General features: G+C 39.2%; 1 protein-coding gene across 1 annotated transcript in view; it reads left to right on the top strand.

The window, feature by feature from the left end:
• Positions 1 to 12,859, top strand: part of STX8 (syntaxin 8) — a 276,337-nt gene that overhangs the window by 166,629 nt on the left and 96,849 nt on the right. The window contains exon 7 of the mRNA XM_073234834.1: positions 5,990 to 6,091. Within this exon, the coding sequence (XP_073090935.1) occupies positions 5,990 to 6,091 (102 nt within the window). The remainder of the gene's footprint in view (positions 1 to 5,989; positions 6,092 to 12,859) is intronic.

Below are 12,859 nucleotides of genomic sequence, written 5' to 3' on the forward strand. Positions count from 1 at the left end.
GTTTTTTTAGGGCTTTTTCAATATCTTTCACCATTGTTAAGTAGTTTTCAGTGTAGAGGTCTTACACACATCTTTTGTTAGATTTATTTCTAAATATTTGATATAGTTTTTTATGTTGTCATAAATGATACTGTTTTTTACTTTCATTTTTCAGTTTCTTGTCACTAGTATATAGAAATAAATTGTTCTTTATAATTGCTCTTTGTATCTGCAAATTTGTTAAATCCACTTAATAGTTCCAGTAATGTTTAAATGGATTCTGTAGTTTTCTCTGTATACAATCATGTCATCTGCAAATGTACCTATTTACATCTTTCTTTCAAATCATTTTGCCTTTTTTTCTAGTCTTCTTAAACATCGTGGGACTTTTAACAGATTTAACATTTAACAGATGTCATCAGAGCAGATACCTTTGCCTTGTTTTCCAATCTTAGAGAAAAAGTGTTCCATGTTTCACCATTAAGTATGATGTTAGCTTTAAGTTTTTCATACATGCCCCTTGTCAGGTTGAGGAAGTTCTCTTTCATTCCTGTTTTCCTGAGAATTTGTATCATGAATGGATACTGAAGTCTGTCAAATCCTGTTTATGTATTTATTGCAGTGATCTTGATTAACTCCCATTAGTCTGATCATTGATTTTATATATTCTTTTCTAATATATGAACTTAGAGTAATACACTTCAGTCTAAGCACTGCTTTAGTTTCATCCCACAAACCTTAGTTTAGATTGTCGTTATCATTCAGTTCAAACTATTTTCTATTTCCTCTGGTGATTTATTTTTGTCTCATGGATTATTCAGAAGTGGGTTCCTTAATATTTAAAATTTGAGGCTTTTAAAAATTTTCATCACATACTCTTTCATCATGATGAAAGGTTCCTTTCTATCTCTGATAATACTCCTTGGCTTGAGGTCTATCTGGTCTGATATTAATATAGCCATGCCAGCTTTCTCATGCAAACACTTTCTATGATTTATATTTAAATGGAGTTTCTTGTGAAAGCATATAGTTCCTTTTTTTAAATCCTGCCTGACATTCCTTGTCTTTTGATTGAGGAGTTAGTCCATTTATATTTAATATGACTGTTGGTAGAGTTGGGTTTAAGGCTGCAAACTAGAAAGTTATATTCTTTTGTCTTATCTGTTCTTTGTTTCTCTGTACAGCCTTTCTTGCCTTCTTTTATCATTTTATTTTAGTATTTAATTTTATTCCCTCTAATGATTTTTTTTTTAACCTCTACTTCTTGGTGGGAGGGAGGGGTATTTTACTTTTCTTTCTTTTTTCCTTCTTTCCTGTTTTTTTTTAAAGTGATTGCTTTAGAGCTATGTTGTTCAATAAATAGTTACCAGGCACATGTGACTATTTAAATTTTAATTTGAATTATGAGAATATTAAAATATGTCCCTGGTTATGCATGGAGAATTGATTAAAAGGATTCAGAAATGCAAAGAGGCAGAAGAGTTAGGACACTGTTTTAGAAACACTGGAAAATTTTCATGTAATATTAGTAACAGAATTTAAGAGAAATCATAGGATTGAGAGATAGATACTAAGGAGGTAGAATCAGCTGGAGTGGCTAGTAAATGGAATGTTAGGAGAAGGGGAAGGGGGAAGGCCTAGTGACCCTTCTAGCTTGGGCAAGAAATTTAATTTTTCTGCTGTTAATTGAGACAGGGAATGTGGGAGGGGTGTCAGATTTAGGGGAAGATGGAAAGGTCAGTTTTAGAGACTTTGAGAAGCAGATATGTGTACGAATTTCAAGACAGAGATAAGTAATAGGCAGTTGGCTGTCCAGGTCAGAAATTTTGGAGGATTATGTAGAGCAGGAATTTTTCAGGTTTTTAATGTAAGTAAAGATACTGATGAACGAAAAGTTATATAAAATCACCATAGAGGCCGAGCCAAGATGGCACCGTGAGTAGGACAGTGGGAATCTCCTCCCAAAACCATACATATTTTTGAAAATACAACAAATACAACTATCCCTAAAAGAGAAACCAGAAGACACAGGACAACAGCCAGACTACATCCATACTTGCAAGAACCCAGCACCTTGTGAAGGGGGTAAGATACAATCCGCAGCCCAGCAGAACCCAAGGCCCCTCACCCCAGCTTCCGGCGGGAGGAGAGGAGTCGGAGCAGGGAGGGAGAGGGAGCCCAGGACTGCTAAACACCCAGCCCTAGCCATCCGCACCCAGAGCACAGACACACAGTGCAAGGAGCACAGGAAACTAGCGAAACGGGACGGTAAAACCTGCAAGGGGGTCCCTGCAGCCAGTGCCCCCAGGACAAAGAAAAGCAAGTGCTTTTTGAAAGTCTTAAAGGTACAGGGACCCCACAGCTAGACGGGAGCATCCTGGGACACTTAGCCTAGCAGCTGGGAATCCCGGGGAATTCCGGGTGCACTAACCCCCTGGGCAGCAGCTCTGAGACCCCTCATGGCGATAAACAGCCCCCCACCCATTCCCCTTACGGCGCCCCGCCATTGCAGAGAAGCAGCCTGAGGCTGGTCACACCCACAGCAAGGGAGCTTCCACCATAGCGGTCGGGCAAGAAACAGAGACCCAGTCTATGCGCAACTGCCCAGCACAAGCCGCTAGGGGTCGCCATTGTCCCAGTAAAGAAAGGCCAGGAGCAAGTGGAAAGGGTCTTGGTTCTCCCACCTGACACATGAATCAACAGCATACCACTGCATCTATCAACATGAAAAGGCAAAAAAATTTGATCCAGACCAGACTAACTCAGACATCTTCCACATCCTCCCCTGAGAAGAAATCTGGGGAGATAGATTTAACCAATCTTTCTGAAAAAGAATTCAAAACAAAAGTATAACCATGCTGATGGACTTGCAGAGAAATATGCAAGAACTAAGGAGGGAGAATACAGAAATAAAACAATCTCTGGAAGGACTTCAAAGCAGAATGGACAAGATACAAGAGACCATTAATGGACTAGAAAACAGAGAACAGAAACGCAGAGAAGCTGACACAGAGAGAGAGAAAAGGATCTCCACGAATGAAAGAATATTAAGAGAACTGTGTGGCCAATCGAAATGGAACAATATCTGCATTATAGGAGTACCAGAAGAAGAAGAGAGAGAAAAAGGAATAGAAAGTGTCTTTGAAGAAATAATTGCTGAAAACTTCCCCAAAGTGGGGGAGGAAATGGCCTGTCAGACCACAGAAGCACACAGAACTCCCATGACAAGGGACCCAAGGAGGGCAACACCAAGACACATAATAATTAAAATGGCAAAGATCAAAGACAAGGACAGAGTATTAAAGGCAGCCAGAGAGAAAAAAAGGTCACCTACAAAGGAAAACCCGTCAGGCTATCATAAGACTTCTCAGCAGAAACCTTACAGGCCAGAAGAGAATGGCATGATATACTTAATGCAATGAAACAGAAGGGACTCAAACCAAGAATACTGTATCCAGTATGATTATCATTTAAATATGAAGGAGGGATTAAACAATTCCCAGACAAGCAAAAGTTGAGGGAATTTGCTTCCCACAAACCACCTCTACAGGGCATCTTACAGGGACTGCTCTAGATGGGAGCACTCCTAAACAGCACAGAACAAAACACCCAACATATGAAGAATGGAGGAGGAGGAATAAGAAGGGAGAGAAATAAAGAATCATCAGACAGTATTTATAATAGTTCAATAAGCGAGTTAAGTTAGACAGTAAGATAGTAAAGAAGCTAACCTTGAACCTTTGGTAACCACAAACTTAAAGCCTGCAATGGCAATAAGTACATATCTTTCAATAGTCACCCTAAATGTAAATGGACTGAATGCACCAATCAAAAGACACAGAGTAATAGAATGGTAAAAAAGCAAGATCCATCCATATGCTGATTACAAGAGACTCATCTCAAACCCAAAGACACGCACAGATTAAAAGTCAAGGGATGGAAAAAGATGTTTCATGCAAACAAAAGGGAGAAAAAAGCAGGTGTTACAATACTAGTATCAGACAAAATAGACTTCAAAACAAAGAAAGTAACAAGAGATAAAGAAGGACATTACATAATGATAAAGGGCTCAGTCCAACAAGAGGATATAACCATTATAAATATATATGCACCCAATACAGGAGCACCAACATATGTGAAACAAATACAGAATTAAAGGAGGAAATAGAATGCAATGCATTCATTTTGGGAGACTTCAACACACCACTCACTCCAAAGGACATATCCTAAAATCACCATAGTAGTATTATAGAGTAAAAATACATAGATCTTTGGAAAGAAGAAGAGGAGACTCCAAACAGAGCTTAGAGATAGAGAGAAGGAAAACTCAGAGTATGTCACTAAATATGAGGGAACAGAGTTATGAATGAATTGCCAATAGTGAAAGATCTTCTAAGCAGGTGTCATGTGTATAATATTTGGCCAATCTGTCATAGATTCACTTTTCTAAGAAGCAGCAAAGTCCTTTGAAATTATTCAGTGTGTCTGTCTTTTAGACTCCATTTATTCACTGACTTTGTCTTTTAGTATTTAGAAAATATATTTAGTATTTATTTTGCTGTATACAAGGCACTCTCTTAGAAGTGGGAGATATATGATGAATAGAAGTTTCCATCATACTCTTTCTGCAAAAGAAACACAAGCAAACAAATACTTGTAATACAAAATAGAAGGGTCTATAAGGAAAAAGACTGTAGGAAGTGCTGCAGGAGGTCCGAAGAGCACTGAGCTCCTCTGTGTGTCTCACATGCTGTTCCTTTAGCTGGATTGCCCTTCTGCTTTACGCACCAAAACTCAGCTATCATGTCATTCATGTCATTCTGGAAACTTTCTTTGACTTCCCTGTTTGTTTTATATAATCCTTTAAGAAAAATGATGGCGTGTATTAGACAACATTATCTCTAAAGCAATCACTAATAAAAAGAGGAAGGGAGGGAAAGGGGATGGAAAGAAAACCAAAACTGAAGAAATAATATATACTTGTCATAAGAAACTCAAACAATACAGGAAATGCGAGGAAGATCACCCAGGATCCCACTACATAGAAAAAATCATTATTCACCTTAGGTTGACATCATCCAGATATATCCTTATAGGTTTGTACATATAAAAAGATAGATAGAAATAACTTTACATTATTAGGGTCAGAATATATAGGCTATTTTAAGCACTCAGTTTCACTTTAAGAAGATTAGTGTAAAAAAAAAGATAAACTTCACATAAAGGAGTCTTTATAAGAGATAGTAATTAGTAAAGGATCCATCTAAGGCTAACAAAACAAATTACATAAAACATTGCAGCTTTGGTGATTTTATAAAGCTGTAAGTCTCTCTGTATAAGTTTTACTTTTCAATAGCTCGATATGACTCTGCTGTGAATGAAGAAGAAATTAACACCTTCACCTTCTTTTTCCCCTCCTCCCTGCACCCCCACAACTGTTTCCTGATTTTCAGTTACAATTACATCATCACTGTTTATAACATTTATCTACCTTTCTGGAACCTAACCCATATATTTGTTTATTCTCAGCTCACTATTTAGATGTGTTCTGTTCTCACATCATTTCTTATGTCATGGTGTCTGGCTTCACATTTTAGAGTTCCTTATTCATATTCACCTCTTGGTTGGCTAGATTTCATCAAGTAGTTTTCTCAAGAAGGACCTCAGTAGCCCCTGACATCTTCTATACTGTCTTTTGGTCACTTTTATACTAGGATGACAACTGTGCCAGGCATAAATTTATTGAGTCATGCTTTCTTTTCCTGAACCTTTGACATTTCTCTATCTCCTGGAATTGTGTTAAACCAATTTGTTTCTTTACTACTACATACGCACACCCATCTTTATGGATCAGAGCTGCAGTTTTCAAGGAATAAACATGGGTTCTTTACCTTTGCACGCACTACACTTAGAGAATTATTACTACGAAGGACAGCCACAGCTGTGATACTCTGATGTGAGCCAGGGTGTTGGTAGAATATTAACCACGCCTCATTCTTTTCCTTTCTAGAGATAATTGATGACCTCACCAACCTGGTGGAGAATACAGACGAGAAACTCCGGACTGAAACCCGACGTGTGAATGTGGTGGACAGAAAGTCAACATCTTGTGGTAAAGAATAGCTACTGTTACAGTTCTGCCACTCTGGTCATGTGCAAATCCCTTGCAGATTTATTCTACTTTAGGTTCCCCATGTCTGTCTAATTACCGCGAGGATGGGCTGCTCTCCTAATGCGGGCAGTCACATTTGATGAAGCGTTGAAATTGCCAAAAAGAGGCCTACATCGTGTTGAAATGAAATGAACTGTTATGAGTGCAGGGGAAGTAGAATGCATTGTTAATGTTTAAAAACTTAAAATAAGAAACCTTTCTTTGTGCTTACAGAGAATAATAGTTTGGGAAATCGTATGACATTGTGCAGATTGGTGCTGTAGATCTCACAGGTTCTAAAGGCAACCTTGCTTACACTGTGCCATTTTTTAGTCGCAAGCTAAACTGTTGAAGCTGGAATTACTGAGCAGTTATGAGCTCAGGTTCAATGGAGTCAGAACCATCTATGTAGTGATGTTATCTTTGGCAGTCACTTGACTTCTTAATACCTTGTACATAAAACAGGGCTATACATACCAAGACAAGAATTACTTGGAACGATTCTTAAAATACTGGTTTTCTGGCCCTCCCCTAAAGATTCTGGTTGAATAGGGCTAAGTTGAAGTTCAGGAGCGTCCATTCTTTAGCTAGTACATAAAGCAATTCTGATGCAGGTCCTTGCTATTCTGCAGAAGTTGTGATACAGATTTTTGTGGGGTTTAAATTATATATGGCCTGTGCACAGTGCCCTGCCAAAGGTAAGTGGTGATTAACGGTGGTGTCAGAAGTAGTAACCACAGTAATTGGTATTTGGTGCTTCATGTCACAAAGGTACAGCAAATTAAAAAAGCAAATACCTTTACTATAAATAGAAGAACATTAGCACTAAAAAAAACTAGTGGTCTGAGTGCAAACTTTGCCTCTTTGCCCTTTCAGTGTGAAGAATATAATGGGTCCTTCTGATCCATCCAGTATTAGAACAGGAACCTGTGTGCAAGGGTCACCTGAGAGTGTGCAAGGGTCACCTGAGATGGATAGCTTGAGAGGCACTACGTGTGTCTGCTGGTTAAACAGAAGTCTAGAAATACAGGGCGATGAGGACCAGGCAGATTAGGGACTCTGGAACCTTGGGGGGAGTGGAACACCAGGGGCTACCTGCTAACCTCTTATCGCCTCTTCTGCCCCCACAACCCAGCAGCCCTCAGCCCCCAGGTGCCAGCTCACTCTGTGATTCTGTTCTATAGGCGTGTGCTTCTTTCTGCTTCCTGCCCAAGCAAAGCCTCCTTCATTTTGCTTTACCAACCTCCTTGCATAACTTCTGCCCACAGGAACATCATTCTTTGCACTAGATCCTGAAACTTTGGAGACAGAACAAAGCGGGCCCACTCCCACCTCCATCTCTTATCTCTTATTATCTTTGATTTCTGTATAAACTTAATCTTGCTGAGCCTTAGTTTCCTGAGCTGTAAAAAAGCAGATAATCTGGCTATCAAAATTTTAATTGTGTAGAATATGTGAAGTGTCTAACACTGGCCATTTTCCCTGAAATTCCATATTGATGTGGAGAGGCCCAGAGCACAGTAGTTAAGAGTGTGGGCCCTAGAGCCTGGACTCACATCGCAGCTCCACCACTCACCAGCTGTGGGACCACAGGGAAGCCCACATTCCCCTTTGCCTCAGTTTTCCTATCTTTGAGGTGGGAATAATGGTATGTACCTAAGAGGGTTTTTGCAAGGAGTAAATGGATTAATGTAAATAAAAATATAGGTATAGATATAGATGATACTGATACAGGTCTTTAGATAGATATAGATATAGGTATATAGCACTTAGAACACTGCTTGGCACATTGTAAGCAGTGAGCAAGTATTAGCCATTATCTTTGTATGTGTAAAGTAGGAGAAGTCTTCCCAATTGACTTTCCTGAGGTCTTTTTTATGTACTTAAGCTATCGTGTTGCTATTCATTTGGAATGAACATATTCATAGATATGTTGGTAAGTTTCTGTATTTGCAATGTAGTGACCCTCAACACACATCATTCATTATGTCATAATGAAGAATGTTACTTCTTCTGTTGACAATTTTTTATTTTGTGGTATTTATACCCAGAAATGTCCATGAAGTCTTCTGAACTGAACTCAATTTCATTTATTTTTAAATAGAATAAATTTAGAGACTCCCAGAATTACTAAAATGCATGTTTTTAAAATTTAGTGTTTTAAAATATGTTAACCATAAGTTTATCTCATGCTTCACTATGTTTAGTTACATATAGATAATCTGTCACACTTATGGGTAGTAACTCAGAAAGGAGAAGTACAGCAACATGGCAGTGTTATACAGATACTAAAAGAAGAAATTTCTTTACTTTTCCAATGGAAATACTTTATAGAGAATTATTTTTCTTATCCCTTCTATTTTTTCATATTTACCTAGCAGTTCCATCAGTATTATTGATCAACACCCAAAATAACTATCATTGTACCATTTCTGGTGCCTGATACCCTTAAAGGAAATGTATTGCTCTTATATTTTTTAAGGGAAATTTGTAATTATATATATGTTTTTTGCATATTGATAAAGTTTGGCATATGGCCTCTAAAGCTATAGAGAGGTCAGGCTGCTATTACGACACCCAGCAATTAACTTCTAAGTCTTTCACTGATCAGTATTAAGCCTGTGAACACAAGATATATTATGAAATTTACTTATTAGTAGGTCTACCAGCCCTTGGCAAAATTAGCCTGACCTTTTTTTTAATTTCAATAGTGGTAAAAATACATTGTTACTATTTTTAAGTTCAGTGGCATTAAGCATATTTACATTGTCATACAACCATCACCACCATCTATCTCCAGAACTTTTCCATCATCCCAAACTGTAACTCTACCCATTAAACACTAACCCCCCCGTTCCTCTCCCGCCAGCCACCATTCTCTTTCTATTTGACTACTCCAGGTACCTCATGTAAGTAGACTCATACAGTATTTGTCCTTTTGCATCTAGCTTATTTCACTTAGCATAATGTCTTCAATATTCCTCTATGTTGCAGCATGTGTCAGGAATTCCTTCCATTTTTAGGCTGAATTAATAGTCCATTATATGTGTATACCACATTTATATATCCATTTTTCTGATGATGGAGGCTTGGGTTGTTTCCATCATTTGGCTATCGTGAATAATGCTATTGTGAACATGGGTTTGTTCAAGTGTCGATTCAAGTCCCTGCTTTTTTGCATATATACCCAGAAGTGGAGTTGCTGAATCAAATAGAATTCGGTGTTTACTTTTTTTGAGGAACCACCTTATTAACCTGTTCTTCTGTTATGCTTCCAGTTTTTAAACTTTAAGGTACTAGTTCTAATAGTTTCTCTTTTTATCTGATAAAGTCCATTTGCAGGCAGGAATCAGGGACTCCTGACAGGGGCAGGCAAGTGGAGTGGGAGTTAAGGCCCTAAGCCTTCCCCGGTTAGGAAGTGTAATAAGAGACGCTTCCACCATTAAAGTGGGTCCCCATAGGGTAAAAGTGAACCAGAACTAAACCTGCCCTTGGGGGTTGTGAAGAAGGCAGTCTTGGCATTGAAAAGAATAGGAGACAAAGAAAGGGACAGACCATGGTTCTTGACAAGGTTTGTTCACTAAAAGGCCTTCATATGGGTTTGCATCCTGGGTATCCATACTCAGGATGGGCCAGGAAACCTTATTCCCTAAATTTGGTTTGAGGCAGACACCTGTTGGAGCTCCAGAGATCCTGGCAAAAGCAGTGAAATACGTATCTGGAGGAGGACATATTTATCTCAGGTCTCTAGGAACCAACCAAAAATAAAATTTCCAGGTCAATGACCAACAGACAGAGATAACATAACATATGTGGAAACAGCACAACATGAGCAAGAGCCAGCAACAGACCACGGAGACCAGTCTGCACAGACTTGCAGTGTTGGAATTATCAAATGTAGATTATAGGATCAACTATGCTTATTATATTTAATGAAAGAAATGACAAGCTATTCCTCAGAGAATAGGAAACTGTAACAACTAACAGAAAATTTGAAAAGTGACCAAATAGAACTGCTAGAAATAACTGAAATTTAAAGCTCAATGAACATAGCTGGTACCAGCAGAAAAGAAGATCAACCAGAAGATAGATAAGAAAAAAATAAACCATATTCCCTTTTCATAAATGCTTACATTTACAAGGTTATCCAAGTGCATGAAAGTTACATTACAATCTTTATAAGAAAGGCATATGTAGGGCAAGGGCTTTGTCCAACAGCCTCAAGACCTAGCAAGGAGTGAATCACCTGCTTTTCCCAAATGCAAGACCAGATTGATCACTTATATGTAAACATATACATACATGAAACTGCCAGGAAAGTATGTTTTGACATACTTTGGGGGGTGAGAAGTCACTCAAGGGTTACTGTTCAATAGCCTTGTTTAACCAGGAGGATTTTAGTGAGCTGAGGATAGCAGCAGGCGTATCATCATTTTACTTAAGGCAGTGCAAAAATAGGTTGCGAACCGTGAAATGGTCTTTTGTTTCCCTACCCTCAGCATTATCTTCCTTGCTGACCTGCTACATCAGTCATAGATGCTTTTGCAGTGAGGAAATTTCTAGTTATAAGTACAGACCAGATTGCAAGGAGGCCACACAGAAGGGCCTGGTGATGAATTTGTTTGTTCAGTTGTTAACAAAGGATTCAAGCACCCCTTTGTGAACCTTTCACTCAGGAGCCCAGGCTTTAAAATTTTTACCGAGATCTTTGCATGGTTTTTCCTCTTTTCATCGTCACCCATTCCTACCCCAATAGTGACATTGAGTAGAAAACAATGTTGTTTTTTTCCAGCTTCTAAATGCAAATTAGACTGATCTTTTCCATTGGTACCTGTATGTATTTTCAGATCTGTTACTTGTATTGAGGACATCTCCATAAAAGCAGCATCTTTGTGATTGCAGTTTAAATATTCAATGTGCCTCATCCTCATTAGAATTCAAAATAGAGCCTCGTCTGAGTCTGACGGGCAGAGCCAATTGTGAAAGGCCAGACTAAGAATCCTGAATGACTCGGGCTGAGGGACAGTGTTGCCTCTCAGCATATTGACTATTACATAATGTTGTCTAAGCACATTTATTATGATTTTAGCAACGTTTTAGAGATGCGGTTAGAAATCAGCCCAACTGATGCAGTAACACTGTCTCTACCTTGGAACCATTGGTTTGCGTTCAGCTTTGTGGAACATGGTTGTCTCAGAGACGGGAGCAGTTCGGTGGTAATTAAAGGTAGTGACGCACAGTGTGCGTATGGAGCCAGGCAGACCTGGGTCACAGCCTGGGCCCTGCCACTTACAACCCAGGTGACTGGGAGAGCCGATTGCCCTCTTTAAGCCTCAGCTTTCTTCTTTATTACAATGACGAGTGCACGTGGGTATTCTGCAGATTAGGTGAGAACAAATTGGGTGACATAGGGACTGGTTATAGTGAGTCCTCAGTTAATACCAGCTGTAGTAAAATGGGTTTGAATTGGTTGCTGAGAACTGCCTTAATAAGTAAGACTTTTGAAGCCAGCATAGAAGGGTCTTTAAGGAGGATAGTGGTGACTTGAGCTAGTTATGGAGGATACTGTAGAGCTAGGAAGTTCACATCCTCATTTAATTAGAAATGGAGTTGATTTTTTAAAATAAACTGCAATGCATAAGTTTCATTGTATAAGTTGAAGCCATTACATGTGTAAGTTGCAGCCATTACCAGTCATGAAATTAGTAAATGCCACCTGTAGGGCACATGTGCAGGGTGCTGCCTGACCTCTGTATAGCACAAACATACTTTCTTTTACATTATAGCTCCTTCAAACCTAGCACAAGATAGGTAATGGACTGAGTTCTAAGTTGTCTAGTTTATTTAACTGACCTTAGAAGCCATTTACTCTCTCAAGGAATTGTTTTTAAGACCTACCATGAACACAATTTGGAGCAAAAGAAAAAGTATGTAGGTTCTTTTATTTATCTTACTGTCTTATCAAGAATATTCTTCTTAGCTGCAGTTTCTTTGCTTCTTTCTCTTATCCTCCGTCATTGAGCTTATCCGTTAAATTCCTGAGCTCCATTACTTTTTGCATACACATATGTCTGTCTCTGTACCATGTGGCATCTTTCATTATACCATTTCTATGGAGAAATGCCCAGTCCTCCACTAAGGCATGTCTGTCGTCAAAGCCTTTGTATCCTCAAGCTTACTGCTACCTTTCTATTCATTCATTCTTTTAGTCTTCCATGCCAACGCAGTTACTGGGGATCAGCTGTGTGCCAGGCACTGTGCCAGGTGCTGGAGCTAAAAGGTAGATAGGGCACAGTCCTGCCCTAGGGGGACTTAGAGTGCAAGACCGGGACACAGAGTATAAATCACTGATGACTGCAGGTAGCAAAGGCAGAGAAGGAGCTGAGTCAGTCTAGGGACTCAGAGGTTTCCATGCAGACACAACAGAGGGGCAGAGGTCTGAAGAATGAGGAGAAGAAGCTGCTTCTGGGTCTAGGAAAGTGAAAAACCGAAATAAGCAGGATGTGTATTAATACTATGACCGCATTTCCGAGTGGAGGGAGGGAGAGAAGGCAGGATGAGAGGAGGGAGGAACGATAGAAGGATCCGTTTAAGTACTGCATGGAGGTGTTTATTAGAAAGACGTGGACGGATGCAGACTCGTGTGCAGTTAACAATGGTCACTTCCGTGTGTGCAAGTGGCCCAGGCTTGGAGCTGGTGACAGATTATCACTGCTTCCTTTATGTATC

This window comes from Manis javanica, chromosome 4 (genome assembly GCF_040802235.1).
Source record: "Manis javanica isolate MJ-LG chromosome 4, MJ_LKY, whole genome shotgun sequence".
NCBI classification, from domain to species: domain Eukaryota; kingdom Metazoa; phylum Chordata; class Mammalia; order Pholidota; family Manidae; genus Manis; species Manis javanica.